The sequence below is a fragment of the Lycium ferocissimum genome, chromosome 11 (genome assembly GCF_029784015.1).
Source record: "Lycium ferocissimum isolate CSIRO_LF1 chromosome 11, AGI_CSIRO_Lferr_CH_V1, whole genome shotgun sequence".
Taxonomy (NCBI): Eukaryota; Viridiplantae; Streptophyta; class Magnoliopsida; order Solanales; family Solanaceae; genus Lycium; species Lycium ferocissimum.
In genome coordinates, this window is record NC_081352.1 from 41,386,704 (window position 1) to 41,406,178 (window position 19,475).

A 19,475-nucleotide genomic window follows, 5' to 3' on the forward strand; every position below is an offset into this window, starting at 1 on the left:
AAAGAAATAATAAAAATAAAGAAACAACATATAATAATGAAAATCAGTCTGAACGGAGGAATAATAGAACAACTGTCACTAAATCATACGATAATAGAAGGACAGTAAATTTCGAAAAGCTTAAGAACTTGGGAGAAACACAAAAGTTAACTTTTTTTTCCCAAGAAGCAAAACAACAAAAGGAGGGCGAGATAAGGTTATATTGGGCTTATTATTTGATGCAACTTATTTTGTTCCGACCAAACTTTGTATGTGTAGTGTCAATGATTTATTCACTGATTTGATCCGTTTTAACTCGTCACATTTATACAATCCTCATATAATATCCAATAATAATAACAACATACCCACTGACCGGTGTAATCTCACAAATGGGTCTGGAAAGGATAGCGTGTAAGCAAATTTTGTCCCTATTTTGGAAGGTAGAGAGGTTGCTTCCGATAGACCCTCGTCTCAAAGAAAAGTAAACAAAAGCAGTTCGGACAAAGAAATAACAAAAATAAAAAAACAAAATCTAATAACGAAAATCAGTCTGAACGGAGAAATAATAGCACAACTGTCACCAAATCATATGATAATCGAAGGACAGAAAACACCGGATAATATCCAAAAAATAAAATAATAATCTATTATCTTCGACTAAATTAAAAACGTTCTAATTTTTTTTAGTGCATAAAACTTATATTCATTAGGGAAGTATACCAAATCCATACACACACTGATACAAGATCTCATAATTTTATGCTGACTTGTCTACATATTATGGTACATTGTGGCTTTCACCATGTGCTACTTCTTCCTCCCTCTCTGCTTTCCCCTGCCCTCCAACCCCACCCCACCCCACTCCCTCCCTTTATATATACACTGTATTAGTACTTCCATTTGAATTTCAAGGCACAAGCTGAAAATGGGGTTTCTATTTCTCTCACTGTTATTCCTATTTTCAGTAGAAACAAAAGCAAAAGCAGAGCATTATTATCCAAACAACACAAGTAGCAACTCCATAGATGGCAGAGAGTTACTAGGAATTAGAAGTAGTTGTAATGTTTACAGAGGAAAATGGGTTTATGATTCATCTTATCCTCTCTATGATTCCTCAAAATGTCCTTTTATTGATAATGAATTCAACTGCCAGAAGTACAAAAGGCCTGATAACTTGTACCTCAAATACAGATGGCAACCTTTTTCTTGTAACTTGCCAAGGTATGTAGAGATATTATGCTTGATCCCTTTTTGACTCATTCTGTTATTATTAGTACATACATTTTTTTTTTTTTGTCTTTTCTTTAATTGTTTTGAAAAATGTTGTTTGCAGGTTTAATGGACTGGTTTTCTTGGAGAAATACAGGGGGAAGAAGATAATGTTTGTGGGCGATTCATTAAGTTTGAATATGTGGGAATCGTTAGCTTGTATGATTCATTCATGGGTTCCAAGGGCCAGAACTGCCGTCATTAGGAAAGAAGGACTTGATGAAATTGTATTTCTGGTAAGTCAATTTTAATTAATTCTAACCATGCTTGTAAACTTTTGTTTTGTTTTTTTTTTTTTTTTGGGTCTCATAGTAATTCACACATTGTTCAGTTTAACTTAAACGTGCTAAAAAATATGTAAAATTAAGTAACAATATGTTAAGTTAAAACCTCATTCTAATCTTGTTCTTCTGGTTCAACTATATTTTCTTTTAATATTTGGCGAAAATGTTGGAGTAGCTTTATTTAAGACATGCTTGTCTTGTCCTTATCTCTATGTAGGCCTTAGGCGAAGGTAAAGTTCTGAATGCCAGTGAAATTTTAGCTAGAAAAATATGCATTTAGCTACTCTCCATTTCTCTTCTCTTCATTTTCCCTAAGTTTTAATTTGGATTAGAGACACATGACATAAGTTAAAATTAATGGTAAAGATTTAATTTACTAAAATAAGACCCTAATCTTGATTTAGATAATTAATAACTTATCCATAAATATATTAAAAGTTTTTTCTCTCTCTTCCTACTTGTTTCCCGGCGATATTAGTGTTGGAACTTTTTAATATTTAGTATTCTTGAATTTAATATAATATCATAAAAACAAAAAATAAAAACTATTATAGTAATACCTATATAAACTAATAGTTGTTGAATTTTTGTCTGCAATATTTCATAAGTAAATACTTTCTCAATTTCGTTTAGTATTTTAAAAGTAATAGTTTTTCTCATTTTTTCATTAGACTTAGACCTTAATCCAAAAAAATTCCAAGCACCAAAGAGAGGAAGAGAACCCCCCCCCCCCCCCCCCCCCCAAAAAAAAAAAAAAAAAAAAGAGAGAAACTTTTAACATATTTATGGACAAGTTATTAATTATCTAAACCATGGTTGGGGCCTTATTTTAGTAAATTAAATCTTAGCCATTAATTTTAACATATGCCATGTGTCCGTAATCCAAGCTAGAAAATGGAGAGAAGAGAAATGGAGAGGAGCCCAATCTGAAAAAGATGAGAGTAATTTTTGCAACATGCATGTATTCAAGTTATGCTTTGTTTCTTTTATCAATTTTAGTAATGCCTTGTGATATTTTTGGAAACATGAAGTTTTGAGTAATCAAAATTTAATTTGACATAGGGTGTGTTTGTTACGGAGGAAAACACCAAATGTATTTTTCAATATCTCATATTTGATTGATCAAACTGTTTTAGAAAATGCTTCTTTAGGAAAAAAGTTTTTCAAGAACCACGAAAATGACTTCCCTTGAGGAAATAGGGAAAACAAGTCCTTAAATGTCATCGAGGTCACCGCCACTACTTAACCCCATCTTCACCCTAATAATATATTTTTAGATATATATACATGCTTTTGAAATATTATTTTTTGCTTATTTTCTAAACATCAGTATAAGTAAGAAATTGTTTTTAATTTTTTTTTAATGAAAACATACGCTATGAAAAATATAAAACGCACCCATAGTCATTACTCATTCGGATAAAATTACGTCCTTTTTTTCAGAGAAAAAGTGTTACTTCTACCACATAGGATGCTTATTCATAATAATATGAGTAATTATGGACTTATGGTGCATGCTTTAGCCTTTAATTACAACATGGGAATATGTTCTTTCCGACTGTATTTTATTTCACAACTTAAATAACCAAGTGGTTGGATTTAGGAACACTTGTTTATGATAAATTGGTGTTTCAAGCATTGAAATTGAATTGCCAGTTGGAATAGAGCTTTTAGGAATTCTCGTGAACTTTTTTATTATGCAACTTTTAAGAGGTGACAATATATCATAATTGTGGAAAAATAAGGCCCAGCGTGTTTCAAGTTTCACTTTATTTGCTGTTTGGCATAATAAGGACAATGTGACGGCCGCTCCATATTTTATTGCTTTCTCATTTTTCACACAGAGGTGAGAAGTTTAATTTAAAAAAAATGAATAAATATATCTAGCAAATCACTGAAGCATTTATGAGAATTGAATTTTTTTGTCGGAATTTAAATTCTACTGCCTGTTTTTTTGTTTGTCGCTTTTCTTTGAGTCTTTAAAATCGTCAAACATTCTCATTTTTCACACAGACGTGAGAGGTTTAATTTTAAGAAAATGAATAAATATATCTAGCAAATCACTGAAGCATTTATGAGAATTGAATATTTTTGTCGGAATTTAAATTCTACTGCCTGTTTTTTTGTTTGTCGCTTTTCTTTGAATAGTCAAACATTTCTAAAGCTGGATTTGACAAAGTAAGAAAAAAGAACACACGGCAATCATGACTAAATTTGAACACAATTTTCTCGTCGGATCTAAAAGCTATTGATTTGTCATCTATTTTGCCGGAGATCACGTCGAAATTGAGTTTGCATCTAGTGACACAAATAAATAGTGACTTTTGTATGATCTAAGCTTTATAAGTTCAATCTTTAAGTTCTTAGGGGTCGTTTGGTAGCTGATTAGGATTATGCATGTATTAATATTGTAGGTATTTGTAAAACAGATATTAGTTATTTGTAACACATATATTAATAATGCAGTTTAGTAATAATAATTATACAGGTATTAATAATGCAGGTATTAGTTATGCAGGGTTTATTTATGCACAAATTATTTCTTTAGATGTTGGTTTGGTTTGCCAAGTTAAAAATTTTTGTTTAACTTCATAATTTTTAAAGTTATAAAATAGTTAATTGTATAAAAGTATTTATATAATCAAGTCATTTCTAGGTAATTATATTTAAATTTCTTGATAAATATTAATCTATAGTCCGATAAAAATGATAACTTACAAATTATGTCAAGTTAAATTTTGACTGATAATGTAAAAAATTTACGCGCTAAGTTTATATAATTTGGAGTGTATGGACTAAATTATGCAGAGGAGGTCCTACACCTTAGTAGTTGGACAGTCCTTGTTTGAAACAGCAAAGAAAAGTAAGCAGACCAAGACAATATGTAAGTTTGGTAGCCCATTAATTACGTACTTCATAGTCTTCTTCTCTAATGTCTAAAGTTTATGGCCAACAACACACTTGGACCACTTCTTTACTTTTGCTAACTATTTAATTGCATTGTTTTTTTGTGCGTGAAAAAACATCACACTTCCTCTTGCCAGGTTAACTTTTTTCCATGGTAAAAAAGATATTTGCATGTGCAGTGTAGTTTTTTGACAAATTAACGATTTTATTTTCTAGATCTTACTAATGTTATTTACTTTGGCCATGTGTAACGCAGGATTATGGAGTTAGATTGCTATTGTACCGCACGCCTTATTTGGTGGACATGGTGAGAGAAAATGTTGGAACTGTTCTAAAACTGGACTCTATTCGAAGTGGCAACGCTTGGAGAGGAATGGACGTCTTGATTTTCAACAGCTGGCATTGGTGGACCCACACCAAAAGTTCTCAGCCGTAAGATCATTTCTTTTTTGGTGATGCATTTAACGACTCTCAATTCAAATATTTTCGAGGTATAGTCGAGTTAAACCCGTCGAATGGTTCGAGGGAAGGTCAACTAATGATTGATAGGCTATTTTCTCCCTATCCCAATTACCAAATATATACACGAGCGTTCTTTTATATTGTCCCCTAGTACAACATATTTAAGAAAGCGATGTCCAGAAACAACATCCTCACAATTTAACCCCATTAAATTAAATTGACCCATTTACTAGTGCAACGCCTTTAAAGCATGGGCTGGTTCGATTCTCCTCTCTTAAATGAATGAAGGAATAGAATCAGTTCTGCGATCTTATACCATCATTGGATCCGGCCCGAGACCAGTTGATGACCAATAAATGCAAAAATCCTTAAAACGAATGATGGACCACCAGTTCATAACAGCTATAGTAATTTTTGTCCTAGCAAATTTCTTTCTCAGTTGAAAATATTTGAAATCTTGGGTAACTAATTGTGGAGGCGGGTGTTTTAATTTCCATATGAAAATCATAAGGAGAATTGTAAATTCGAGAAGTTAGAGAGTGCCAAGTAGACTAACGAACGATTTACTTGTCAAGTAAAAGAAGCAAACAAGTGCTTGATAGCTTACAAACTTACAATTTGGTTGGAGATGTAACTAATTTGCTTCGAGGATGATATTTGACCACACCGCTCTCCCCTGAGATCCTCAACTTTAAGTCATACATTTTTAAGCTTTTAAATCGTAACGATTGTGAAATAACATGATATGTGTGGTTTACTTTTTCACCAAAATTCCTTACTATTATACATATTACGATACCTCATAACTTTTCCATCATTGGAGTTTACGAGATTGAATTTTAATAACTAGCTTCTTTATCATTTATTACATCATAATCTTATATATTTGCAGGTGGGATTACATGCAAGAAGGGAACAAAATATTCAAAGATATGAACCGTTTGGTAGCTTATTACAAAGGGATGTACACATGGGCAAAATGGGTTGACCGAAATATTGACCCAACTAAAACCAAAGTGGTCTTCCAGGGAATTTCCCCAACTCATTACGAGTAAGCAACTCTTTATATAATAATTCCAATTCACTAATTAGTAGGAGTATAAATTTTCCTTGAGGGAATTTTCTTCAGTCGCTTCCCAAATACAAATAATTACATTTAAGGGTGTCAAATCAGCGAATTAAGATGAATTTGAACGATTAAACTGAGATAAGTTAGTAAATGGGTGGATCATTAACCACCTAAATGTTAGTTGGGCTAAAATGAATTGGACCAAGATTGACTACACAATAGGGTATAGACAACCCCATCCAACTCTTACCAGGTTTTAATTTCCATGTTTATTTTTTTATAATTTGTTTAATTACCTAATAATTTTTTTTTATGATTTTATTGTGGCTCTGTGTAAATATATCAAACAAAATTAAAAAAATATTTTTAAAAATATTTTGACAGAGTTTTTCATGGGTCAATTTGTCCTACATATTTAGCCCAGAGCAGCTTAACTTTTGGATGACTTGAGTTTGACAGGTCAAATGTCCGCCCAAACTTAAACGGATCGGGCGAATCATGTTTTTATTAATTAATTTTACCAGTTCTTATTACATAACTTTCCTTTTTTAACATCTTATCATTGTAAAAATATCAGGGGAAAAGATTGGAATGAACCAACAAAATCATGCAAAGCAGAAACACAACCATTCTTTGGCATAAGGTATCCAGCAGGGACAACTGCAGGAGCCATTGTGGTTAACAAAGTACTAAGCAGAATAAGAAAGCCAGTTCATTTATTGGACCTTACAACACTTTCTCAATATAGAAAAGATGCACATCCAACCTATTACAGTGATCACAATACTTTAGATTGCAGCCATTGGTGTCTCCCTGGATTGCCTGATACTTGGAATCTTCTTCTTTACAAATCACTCATCGGCTGAAACACAACAAAAACAGAAAAAAAAAATGGTCTCTTCTTGATTTGTGATTTTTGTGTCTAGGAATTTGTTTGACTTTGCTCAATTGGTAGTCACAAAATAAGAAGGGTGAGTGAGTGATGAGGGTAATATAGAGCATGATTTTTAGGCATGAGAGGATGCCTTAATTAGTTGAATTGATGAGGCATATTGCCTCTTGAATTTGTACTTTAATTGTGTAGATTCAACAGATGTTGTAAGATTATTTTTATGCTAATTTAAATTGAAAATTATCAATTTGTTTTATTTATGGCTTAGTAGTTTTTGGACATTTATGTTTACACAATTTTTTATGGCTTTCTTCTATTCTATTACACACATGAATCATTAAGTGGTCAAGAGATTGCAATTCAAATCACAACTTTCAAATTTGGAATTTCTTGCCGATGCTATCCAGTTAAGTCCTGTATCTATAAAGTGGTGAGCTTTGTAATAGAAGACTTTCCCATAGTTAATGTTGATGTTTCCACTTTTTTTACTTATAAATATGTGGATGATGAAACGTGCGGCTTAATTATATTTGTAAGAGTCTCGACACGAAGGTTGAAGGTGCATGACCACCAAAGACGGTAAGAAATTTTGTATCAACAATCATCTCTAATTAAATATAATTATGAATATGTTATGAAATATTAGAATAATATGGTGGATGTCCAACTCCTAAAGAATTAACTCCCACTACTCTCTCCATGATGTATAGTTAATCCTCCATTACTTCCTCACCATTATGTGGTCATTACTCCCACACCTCCATGATCTCCCCCATAACTATCCCATGATGTCAATTGGTTAATGTCATTTTGAAGACAACTTTTGTAACTCTACCTCTATGTAATATTATAAATAGAGGTATGTGATGTGATATGAAGAGACACTTGATACTTGGAAGAAATAAGAAATTCTCTCCTCTCTTTGTCACTTTGTTGTTCTTGCTTTCATCTTTTGATATATTGTACTAACTCTTTTAGATTGATTTTACAACACGTTATCAGCACGAGTCTCTAACCAATTGAGATTATCCAATTCAGGTTTAATCTTTGAAGTAGCTCTGACACGGGAAAGTTCTGATGTGAGGTAATGTCACGCCCCGAACCATGGCCTGGGCGAAACACGGCACTCGGTGCCTTACTGCATGTGACCGAGCGAACCACATGGCTTGCTGAATCATCATAAGGCATAACATGAGCGGAATATAACGTGAATGCATGATGAGCCTTTATAAAACGTAGTAAGTCATAATACTTAATAAAAATACTTGTTAAAACATGAGTGCGGAAATAACATGAATGAGCCAAAATAGCCATACGACTCCAAATGTCTGACATAACATAACTGACTTGTCTAGTCTATGAAACCTCTATCATGAGTCATTTTGGAAAACATACTTACTGGGACAAGGCCCCCAGTATACCTTAGATGCATAACTAATCATAAAATAAAGAGTTGACTAAACCCCGAATGAGATAGGGGTCACCAATAAGCTGATACGAATGTTGTCCTGCGAGCGATGTGTCGTCACGTATATCGATACTCGCATCGTGAAATGCGAGGCCCCCGGCAAATAAAAGGGGACGTCAGCACATTGAATGTACTGGTATGTAAAGCAACTGAATGAAATAACGTGGGACATGAAATAACATGATAAGAACTGAAACTGAAAACCTGGACATGAACATGAGCATGAGTACATATATACATAACATAAGTAAAACATGATAAGTAGGGAGAGCATTTCATAAACCGACCATGTGATATCACCACGTGGGTACGTGGAGTCTGGTACCTCGCCGGACCCGAGAGCCCCATACCTTGCCCCGGGGTATAAGGTGGTATCGTGTCCGATGGATCCATTCGGTGTAAAATTAAGGTATCGTCCTATCGGCGGAGCGATCCTTGTCCTACGGTGGCTACGTAGTTTCGGGCTATACGAGCCTTCTCGGTAATTTGTGCAACTCCCAAAAACATGAACATAATATAGTTGGCTAAGAAGCCCATGATTTTCGTGAATTAACTTGTACTTGTCTTGTAATCATGATTTCACGAAATAACTTGTAAGCATGGTTTCATGAAATAGCGTGTAAATATGGTTTCATGAAATAAATTGTATTTAGTATGTATGTATCTTGTATCATAGCATGAAAGTAATTATATAATACAGTTGCATGAAAACTTGTAGACATGTAGGATATTCGTGAAATAAGTATTTTTATTTAAAACATGCATGCAAGAACCCATGGAATACAAGATATGGGTTTTCATGGATTAATACGGACGGATTCTCAATAATCATAAAGAAATATTAAGAACTCAATGATGGAATCATAACAATTCATACATAATATAATCATGGACATGGACCTAGGGTTATCATGAGCATGGTATAGAAACCCTAGTTTTAGTAGAGAATCATAATTTATGGATTATGAGGCGTGGGAAGAAACAATGATGTTCCCACACGTAGATAGTAACTCTACATACCTTAGTCGCTTCAAAACTTGAATTAAAGACTTGAGCTTTGAAGAGGGTTTCCAAAATCTTGAATTCTTGAACCTTGAGATGGTTTTCTTGAAAACCCTAGTTTTAGGAATGATGATTTCTTGTTTAGATTACAAGGATATGTATTAGAATTGACTTGGAATAATTAGAGTAGGCTTACCTTGGTGTTCTTGAGGTTTAGGACTTGTTCTCTATGGATTTAGGGTGATTTTTCGTGAATGGGGTGTTAGGGAAATAAACCCCAAGCTTAAATATAACTCAAAACGCGAAATCCCGAATTTTGACCCGAAATCGACCTATTTCGCGATGGGTCCGCGATGCGGGTGAATCGCGCAACATTCTACAGGTAACTACTCAGAGTTACGCGATCGGACCGCGAAGCGGGGCACGCGCTCTCACGCGCCCTCACGCACCCCGAGAAGCAGTGTGTGTCGGTTTTGCGCAGTGTTCGGTAAAATAGGCATAACTTATTTTACATAGCTCTGCTCAAGGCCCATAATATACCGTTGGAAAGCTATTTCAAAGGGCTACAACTTTCATGTTTTAAGTTTCCTCAAATTCCCAACGGATTTTCACTAAATTCGACCGGAAGGCAGACGTATCAAAACTTAGCCGATTCTATAGACTTTTAAAAGCCTTACTATTAGCCATATTGAGACGATCATAACTCCTTGCTCCGATCTCTGATTGGCCTGGTCCTTATATCGTTATAAAGCTATTTTTATGTACTACAACTTTCATTGAGGGTACTTTCCCAAATTCCCAACTAATCAAAGAGTTATCACTGCCCGAAGTAGGCCTATCAACCATTTTCGCAAAACGTTCAAACCTTCAATTTTTCCGCTAAAACTCTAATGGTATGAGTCTGACCTTAGTTCTAAGATACGGGGTGTTACAGGTAATTAGCTTCCTTTACTTAATTTTCTTAGCATAACTAGCATATGACAATGGTCAATAAATATCCAGTCTGCTTTGAAAAAACAATATTTAATTAGTATGTGATTAGGATTCGTTTATAATATTCCTAGAAATATTGCATACTAAAGTTCTGGATCTAGTACTGTTTTGTGTTTTAGCATATATGTTTGTCCAGTCTTAAAGTTGAATTTGGCAAAACAGTAAGGTCTTTAACATATCGATTTTTCTACATAGGCAAAACTTCTTAATATTGCTGTAGTTTATAGCATGAATTAAAAATCAAAGATATCCTTTCGCATGGAATTAACTATTGCACACAATTTAATTAATTATATCCTATGTTGCATAAGTTACTTTTCACTATGTGTCCTTACTGTCCATACCCTTCCAGTCATCTTAACTATGGATAAACATATTTGTGTTTGTGTCAAGAATAGTACACGGCATATCTGACAGTGATTGTGACAAGAATAGTAATAACATTAGCAATAGAGAATTTGTTGAAAACCTTTCTTCTCAAGATCATGTCCCAAAGCAGTAATGGATAATTTTGTGTGTTGCTGTCCTATTTGGTTTGTGTGTTGCTGTCCTATTTGGTGTGTATGTTCATTTTCTAATTGAGTTTAATTTGGCATATTGGTTGATAACGCCATACTTTGTAATGTTCTCGTTAGTTTTTCCTTAACGCTTGCAAAAGTTGTGTCATTCTCGTTTATTTAAAATGAGCTTATTGGTAATGAACCCTTGGAATTCCATATAAACGTACTGGATAATAATTAATATTACTGGAGTTTAATTTTCTAGGAGGACAACTCAGTTACTGAAACTGAACCTTTTAGGCTTCAGTTCTTCTAGAGCCCAACGATATTTATTATATTGAAGCATATGATCTGCCCATAACTGAAACTTCTATATGGGATCATTTCATTTACAACTTTTATTGAATCATGCTTGTGTCTTAATATAAAATGCATGAAATTGTGTCTGGTCGTTGTTTATTTGATGATGATATTCCCATAAATTCTTAAATGTGTTTATGCTTTTTGATAAATTGATACTGTCATAAAAGTTCTGCTAAGTTAGGCCCCCATTGAACAACTTCATTTGCATTTTGGCCTATTATGCCATTGGTCGAGGGTAAGACGGTGGATTCAAGTCGCATCGCACCTAGAGGGTAAGACAACGAGTTAAAGTCCCGGTGCACCATGTGATGAGATGTTGGGTTCGAGTCTCATTGAATTATGGGCTAACATGCCGTTGGGTCTAAGTCCCATTGCACCATATTTACGATATAATGATGACAAAGGCAAAATAATGTGTATTTGATGAAAAATTGTGAAGCCCGTCCCACTTGATATGCTCCATTCCGTGAGGGGAATGTAGTAGCTGTTCATAATAAGTCTAAATGAAAATAAGTGGTTAAACGAATGAACGTGGACATGGCTAAGGACAAAATAATATTAATCATCATTGTGGTAATGTAACTGGAAGAACATTGTGAGTTCTCTAAATGGTCCTTCTAAAGGTGAAGGTGATTTTTTTCATCAATATGTTATGAAAAGTTATTAGACACACGGTTGTCGTGTGACCCAATTTGATAAAATTTTATAAATCCTCTATCAAAAGAAAGGAATACAATTTCAAAGTGATGTCGAGGTGGATCTATGAATATGACAAAGAGAAGGGCTTGTAACAAAATTTATGAAGCACATATATATGATTGTAGTTTGTTTCTTGAAGAGAATGTGACTTGTGAAAAACATCGTGAATGCTCGCCAATTTTTGAAAGTAAATGTGTAACATCATGAATAAGGACGTGCTCATGTATTATTGGATAAATACCACAACTCACCTCCACGGGAGGTTTGAGAGAAATAAAAAGAAAATATTTTGGCATAAATAGTCATATAATTTGGTCACGTACTTTGAGTACGTCACAAATATTGTGGTGTGTTTTATCATGAATTACCAAAGGGTAAAAGCAAGAAATAAATCTTGCTTATAAAGATTTTGGCCATGACTATAATGACAATTACTCCCTAAAAGGATGTGTTCACCATATGGATGGTATTATGAAATATGTGTACATAATTAATTGGGAGATTTGGAAAAGCTAATATGTTACTACCCGGAGGAATGAAATTGTCCATAATATTGGTGTTGTAGTAAGTCTCAAAAGAAACTTTTTAAGTTTCAAAGACATTGGCCAGAAATGAATTATATTGAAACTATAAATTATGGGAAGTTTTAATATCTCTATATTACTACAACTATAGCGGGGAAACAAAATGTATGTGAAATGTTTTGTTTTTTCTCTGAATTTGTACCACATAAATATAAGCATGATGGAATCACATGCTATGAAGGTTGGCATGATCGGTTGACCATCCCGGTTCAAATGTGATGCGAAAATAATTGAGAATTTATGTGGTTGTATTTTGAAGAAATAAAGAGATTCTTCAAGAATTCTCTTGTGCTGCTTGTTCTCATGATGACAAATTGATTAATTTACCAGGTAAGGTTGGGATTGTATCCCATGATTTTGGAACATATAAAAGGTGATATATATATGGGCCCCAGTCACCTGCCATGTGGATCGGTTTATAATTATATGGTTTTAATAGATGCATCTATGTTATGGTCTCATGTGCACTTATATCAACTTGCAATTTGATTTTTGCAAGGTTGTTTGCTCAAATTATTAAATAAAGAGCACAGTTCCAAACTATGAAAAATATATTGATATTTTGGTTTATATCCAAGTTGATTTAGCAGAAATTGTATGCCTCCAATTATAGCTAAACAATTGGTTAAGAGAACAAAACTCCCAAAAAGAAATTTGGGATGAGATATGTTATATAATATGAAGCAGCTCTTGTATGCATCAAGCCAACAAGTTATGATAACTTCCCCTATCACAATTGGTTCAGGGTCAGGAACCAAGTAATTCCCATCTAGAAATTTGAATGTGCGGTATATGATTTAATTGCTCCACCACAACGCACATAGATGGGTCCCAAATAAGGTTGGGAGGTAAATGTTAGATTACCTAGCATTAGGGGAGGGATGATAAGCGGTACAGGGAAATAAGGTATATGTAATGAATTATCACCGGTATGATCCTCGTTCAAAATATAATTCAAGTCGATTGCCGCATTACGCTTCTTGACCCAAAAGTGAATATTATATTCCATATTCTAGCTGCAAATGCTCCAGTTAGAATTAAAATCCTTGAAGGACATAGTCTATGGCGATAGACCAATTGGTTCCAAAAGTAAAATTCCTTGAAGAAGGAGAGGAGCAAACAATTAAGATGGTCATATAATGAGCCAAGTGCTCTAAAGAGCACCACGACATAACCTTCATAAAACCTTGGGAAAGGTTCAGGTACCTGAAATTGATAAAAAAAAAATGAAGAGATCTCGATAAGTTATGTCCCATTGGAACCGATATCAAATGACCGTCGACGGTATCTTTGAAATAATGTAGCGCTCAACATTATAATGGTGATGAGGATCTTGAATTCAAATCACAAAAAGAATGTGGACGAGATATAATGATTGGCCAAATAAAATACGCAAATCAAAGTATATTTTGTTTCACTTGGAATAGTGATGTTTTGGACGTATAGTCCAAGGACCTCAAGGTATAATGTCAGTGGGGTACAAATGGATTCTTGTGCGAAAAGTAAAATGAGAAATAAAACCGTAAATATAAAGTACGTCTTGTGCCTTGTGGCATAAAGATTTTTCGCAAAAAAAAAAAAAAATCCTGACATTATTGTATGGAGATGTATGTATTCTCCTGTGGTGGAAGCAATGGGTTTTCTTATCAGTCTGGCAATATATGAAAATTTTGAATGCATATAATTAATTGTTGTCAATATGGTTATATAGACAACGAAAGAAAATCCATACGAATTTAAATTGATTTGAAGCATTTAAGGTTTACGAAAATAAAGCTTCAACAAATCTTTATATAAGCTAAAGCGATTCCATTGAGTACCCCAATGGTTGTGATGTCGCTAAATGTAAATTGTTATAATGATGAGTATATTGTATTGCATACTGCAAAAGAAATTATTAATATAGATTTGTTTATCCTAACAAGTATTATCAAGGTTTTGTTGGTAATATAAAATGCAGGACATTATTTTTATTATTATATGAAGTTTGTTCTTCAAAGCGAGTTACCGATTTGCATGTAAGGGTACTGCACATTATGACGTTCTATATGGCAGTCAATTAGTGATACTTATTCAAGTCCTGCCAAGGTGATAGCTACTTACAAAGGAAGTCAGGAATACGTGTCTATCTGAGACCAATAATTCAGCACATTTTGCAACAGTATGATGTTTATTTGGAAATGAAGATTTCAACAATATTATTGTACGAAGCTTGCATAGCTCAATTGAAAGAAGGATATAGCAAAGGAGACATAATACAACACATTTCGTCAAAGTTCTTTTCCAGACACGATCTTCAACAGAAAGAAGCCGGTATACAAGATTTGGCTGCGTCGTCTCTCGGAATGAAGAGATGTTTTAATCAGGGGGAGTATAATACGCGCTGTACTCTTTTTCCCTTAGCCGAGGTTTTGTCCGACTGGGTTTTCCTTGCAAGGTTTTTAGCGAGGCAGCAAGCAATGTTTATTATAAGATATGTGTACTCTTTTTCCTTCACTAGGATTTTTCCCACTGGATTTTTCCTAGTAAGGTTTTAACGAGGCACATTATCTATATGGACATCCAAGGGGGAGTGTTATGAAATATTAGAATAATATGGTGGATGTCCAACTCCTAAAGAATTAACTCCCACTACTCTCTCCATGATGTATAGTTAATCCTCCATTACTTCCTCACCATTATGTGGTCATTACTCCCACACCTCCATGATCTCCCCCATAACTATTCCATGATGTCAATTGGTTAATGTCATTTTTAAGACATCTTTTGTAATTCTACCTCTATGTAATATTATAAATAGAGGTATGTGATGTGATATGAAGAGACACTTGATACTTGGAAGAAATAAAAAATCTTCTCCTCTCTTTGTCACTTTGTTGTTCTTGCTTTCATCTTTTAATATATTATACTAACTCTTTTAGATTGATTTTACAACAGAATAATAATTTTTAATGAGAACTAGAACTATCAGTCAATGAGTAGAGACAAAGAATAATTAAACCAGAGAACAGGTGCAACAGTGCAAGTTTTCTTTCCTATTGCTAAATTAAAGTAATGGGACGTGGAGAAAAGGTTATTCGTTAATAGTTTCATTCCTTACACATCAGTTGATGAGGTAAATACGTGGCGTATGTACGAGGTTCTAAATATATAAATACAATGGGCTGGCCTCCTCAATCCAAAATCCAAATGCTCAGTAAGACCAAAAAGTTCAAGCGCAATTGTTGTTGTCTGTTTTAGATAGACTTGATAACACAATTAGAACCCTCTGGTAGTTGGCAAGTGATTGCATTAGCGGCGGTGGGTTAGCGTTATCTTGTGTCTCGCAAGAAATTTAATAGTTGACATGGAATTGATATAATCAATTCGAAACATGTGTTGATTTATTTGCTTGGTATAAAAATTAATACGAAGAGTTTTTTTTCCCCCTATTTGATGACCCCTCTAATAAATTTCATTGTTCATGATATATTGTTGAACAAGCATGACGATCTACAAATTGCCTATTGTACATAGTGATGTTGGATCCAATGATTCATATATACAGTTCTTATTTGTATCAACATTACAACTTTCGGCATTTTTTCTTTTGCCTCTGCGTATCTGCTTGGTAGCCGATCGAAGCCAATCATCTCTATTGTATAAGTCTAGAACGAGTTTTCTATTATATATCACCTGAATTCTTGTCGACGAAAAATTGTACTGTTATAGGAATGTTTCCTTAAAAATGAGGGCAATCCAAAGAGTTGGTCTCAGCGTCGATTATCCAAAAGAAGTTTGTGTCTCAATTCATGTGACACATTTCGCTTTTAGAAATTTAATTTATATAAATCTTGATTAATACGTTAGAATAATATTTTTTTTATTTTATATTAATGTATTTTATTTATGTAAAATTGCAATTTATAATATTTTTATATAACTTTTGTTTAAATATTAATTTAATATTTATTAAAATTAAATTACTCTCGGGAAGCAAAAATCTGAGACAAAAAACTAGTTCCATCTAAAACTTACTTTGAATCCACCTAGGATAACCTTTGGACTAAGCTATTGCAGTACAGATAGAGTCAAACACGACGGCATAACGACACGTTAGCATGTAGCTGCTGAGTCATGCAGTTCCACAAATCAGCCACCTTGATCACCACGTTGCATGAGAAATTGCTCACCTATAGCCAAAACCGAACCACCTGTCAATTCTCATGAAATACTTATCCCATTCTTAAAGCTTTAACCGTTTACAATCTCAAGAGTTGAGTCTTTCTTATAAATGCATCGTGTGTTATTAATTCATCATCATCAAACTCTCAGTCACATACTTCAAACAAACATCTTGTAGAACCAAAACTCAACTAATCCAACAGAATTACTACTTTTATTAACAATGGCTTCACAGCAAGCAAGAAGAGAGAATGTTACTGATGAGCGCAAAATCGAAGTTGAGAAAGCTAGAGTTCCCAAAATGGCTAGCCATTTTGAGTCTCTAGCTGACGAAGTTCAGGGCGCAACCGATGTTCATCCTGGCGCTGTTCATGTCAAGAGTACCGTTACTACTGTTCCTGATCAGGGCACACATCAAACGAAATCCCATCATCATGATCAAGAATCTCAACCAATACAACAAGCTCAAAGGGAGAAACAACAATCTTCTGATGTTGTTACTCAGGGGAGAAAGCAACAGGGATTTGAAGAAAAACCCGGAGGTGTCAAGTTTGATGTTCATGGACAAGAACACACAAATTCAGACACAACCAGAGGAACCCAAATGCAAAAAGAAGGAGTTCGTGCAGGTGGCCAACATGAGAGAACTACAGAAGCACAAGCAAGAGGCCAAGGTGAAAACATAGCACATCATGAAGGTGGTGGTACTAAAGGTCCATCTTTGGAGGAAATTTCTCAATACAGGCAAACAGCACAACAGAATTCAATGGACACCATAAGAGCAGCTGAAGAGCGATATGAGAAGGCTAAAGAAAAGGGTGCTTCAACATTGCAAAATGTTAAAGATTCAGCAACTCATGGACTTGGTGCTACAGACACTTATGCAAGAGAAAAGGGTGCACAAGCTAAACACACTCTCACTCATAGCCTTCAAAAGGCTAAAGACACTGCACTTGAGAAAGGCCAACAAGCTTATGAAGCAACCAAAGATACCCTTTCAGGTGCTGGACAAACAGCAGCCCAATCAGCACAACAAGCTAAAGATTACACTATGCAAAAAGCAGGGGAAACTAAAGATTATGTTGCGCCAAAAACCGGGGAGGTTCAAGAACAGGGCAAGGGTGCAGCAAGTTATGTAGGGGAAAAAGCTGCTCAAGTAAAAGATGCTACTGTTGAAACAGGGAAAGGTGCAGTGGGATATGCAGGGAAAGTAGCTGGAGCAGCTAAGGATACAGCAGTAGTGGCTGGTTTAGGAGCTGCACATTTAACTGCAAAAGCAGCAGCAGAGGCCACAAAAGCTACGGCTGGTGCTGTTTCTACTGTTGCAGGTAAGGGTTTTCAAAATTAGTTCATGAAAAATCACCTCCACTGATTTATTAACTAAGCCTATTTCATATTTCAGTTTAATTTATTATAATATGTAATGCAATTTGACTCATACATATCTTGTCAAAATATTTTTAAAAATTGAAGGCATAATTTTTTAATTTGATATACTCCGTCCAGTCCTAATTTATGCCACAATTTATGTGGCGTGGCACAACGTTGCCCTTTGACTTGTGCGGACTTGGCACAAAGATGAAAGAAATGGCTATATATTATTTCATTAGAGGTGGTAAAAAGGAAAATTTGAAGTTACGTGACATTCCTTTTGAACAGAGGCTAAACAGGAAATGTGCGAGCCACATTCTTTTTGGACAGAGAAGGTGCCACATAAAACAAAAAATTAATACTTTGTGAAAAATTGGGCTGGTTAAGTTATACTTCACACGTATCTTAACCCATTTTAGATCAATTCATTTCAACCCCCATTTTAGTCCCATCCAAATTCAACCAATCCACTCATTTGACACCTGACACCTGGCTATTTGACATCTCTGGTTACAGGGTATGCAGGAGAGAGAACAGTGGCCGCGAAGAATTTGGTTGCTGATGCTGGGAAGAAAACAGCGGGATATGCAGGGGACAAGTTGGCAGCAGCAAAGGATTATGTAGTTTCAGCTGAAGAAAGTGCAGCAGAGTATGCATCTAGGAAAAAGGCTGAAGCAGAGAGAGAAATAGAGGCTAGAAAATCACAAGACACCACCAAGGTAAATACACGGTAATTGGTTTTCCTTAAATAAATATCTAGTGTCCAATCAATGGATCATGTTCAATCATGTTTGTAACCAGATATTAGCGTGTATGTTGTATATAAGTGATTTGGGTAACTATGTTTGTTTGAACCTATTTTCTTTTTATAAGTGATTTGAATGATTTACAGGTTTATTTTGAACCACAAGTTTCAAAAGTCTTTCCTCTTTCTTAAATGTTATGCCCAGTCAAATGGGTTCATATAAATTGAAACGAAGGGAGTAGTAACTAATAAGTAATTAGAGATGAGTATTTCTATTGGTAGCCTAGTATATGGAGCCAAGTGACATTAGAGATAAATCTTTCTATTTGTAACCTGTTATATGGAGGAGTCAAGTGATTAGAGATAAATCTTTCTATTGGTAACTTAGTATGTGGAGCAAGTGATTAGGGGTAATCTTTCTATTGGTAACCTAGTTTATAAGTTACTAAGGATGGATCTTTCTATTTGTGATCTAGTAAAAAAATGCAACTAACTTATTACTCAAATCAGTTTTAATTTGCGTGCCCTCCTCCGAGGAGGAGCGGAGTTTGGGATGGGAAGGAAGAACGAGATACTTGAATCGTAGACTAAAACATGTCTTATGTACAAGTTATTTGGGTAAGATGAAAATTTTGTAAATATAAATATATAGGAGTGAGACATTTTTTAGGACAAAAATAAACAAGTGTGCTCCACGTAAATTGGTATATTGAAAGATGAA

General features: G+C 34.5%; 2 protein-coding genes across 5 annotated transcripts in view; both read left to right on the forward strand.

Moving 5' to 3' along the window:
- Window positions 1–872: 872 nt before the first annotated feature.
- LOC132036158 (protein trichome birefringence-like 39) lies at window positions 873–7,123 on the forward strand. Its single transcript, XM_059426413.1, has 5 exons — window positions 873–1,203; window positions 1,316–1,487; window positions 4,699–4,874; window positions 5,797–5,955; window positions 6,551–7,123. Exons 1-5 carry the CDS (start codon window positions 908–910, stop codon window positions 6,837–6,839), a joined length of 1,092 nt encoding a protein of 363 aa, XP_059282396.1. The 5' UTR covers window positions 873–907; the 3' UTR covers window positions 6,840–7,123.
- Window positions 7,124–16,742: 9,619 nt separating this feature from the next.
- LOC132036455 (seed biotin-containing protein SBP65) overlaps window positions 16,743–19,475 on the forward strand; it is a 53,422-nt gene continuing 50,689 nt past the window's right edge. The window contains exons 1-2 of one of the 4 annotated variants that reach the window (XM_059426801.1): window positions 16,743–17,966; window positions 18,526–18,739. In XM_059426801.1, the coding sequence (XP_059282784.1) occupies window positions 16,862–17,966; window positions 18,526–18,739 (1,319 nt within the window). In that variant the 5' untranslated portion in view covers window positions 16,743–16,861. The remainder of the gene's footprint in view (window positions 17,967–18,525; window positions 18,740–19,475) is intronic. The other 3 variants (XM_059426803.1, XM_059426804.1, XM_059426802.1) reach the window with 3 other exon arrangements.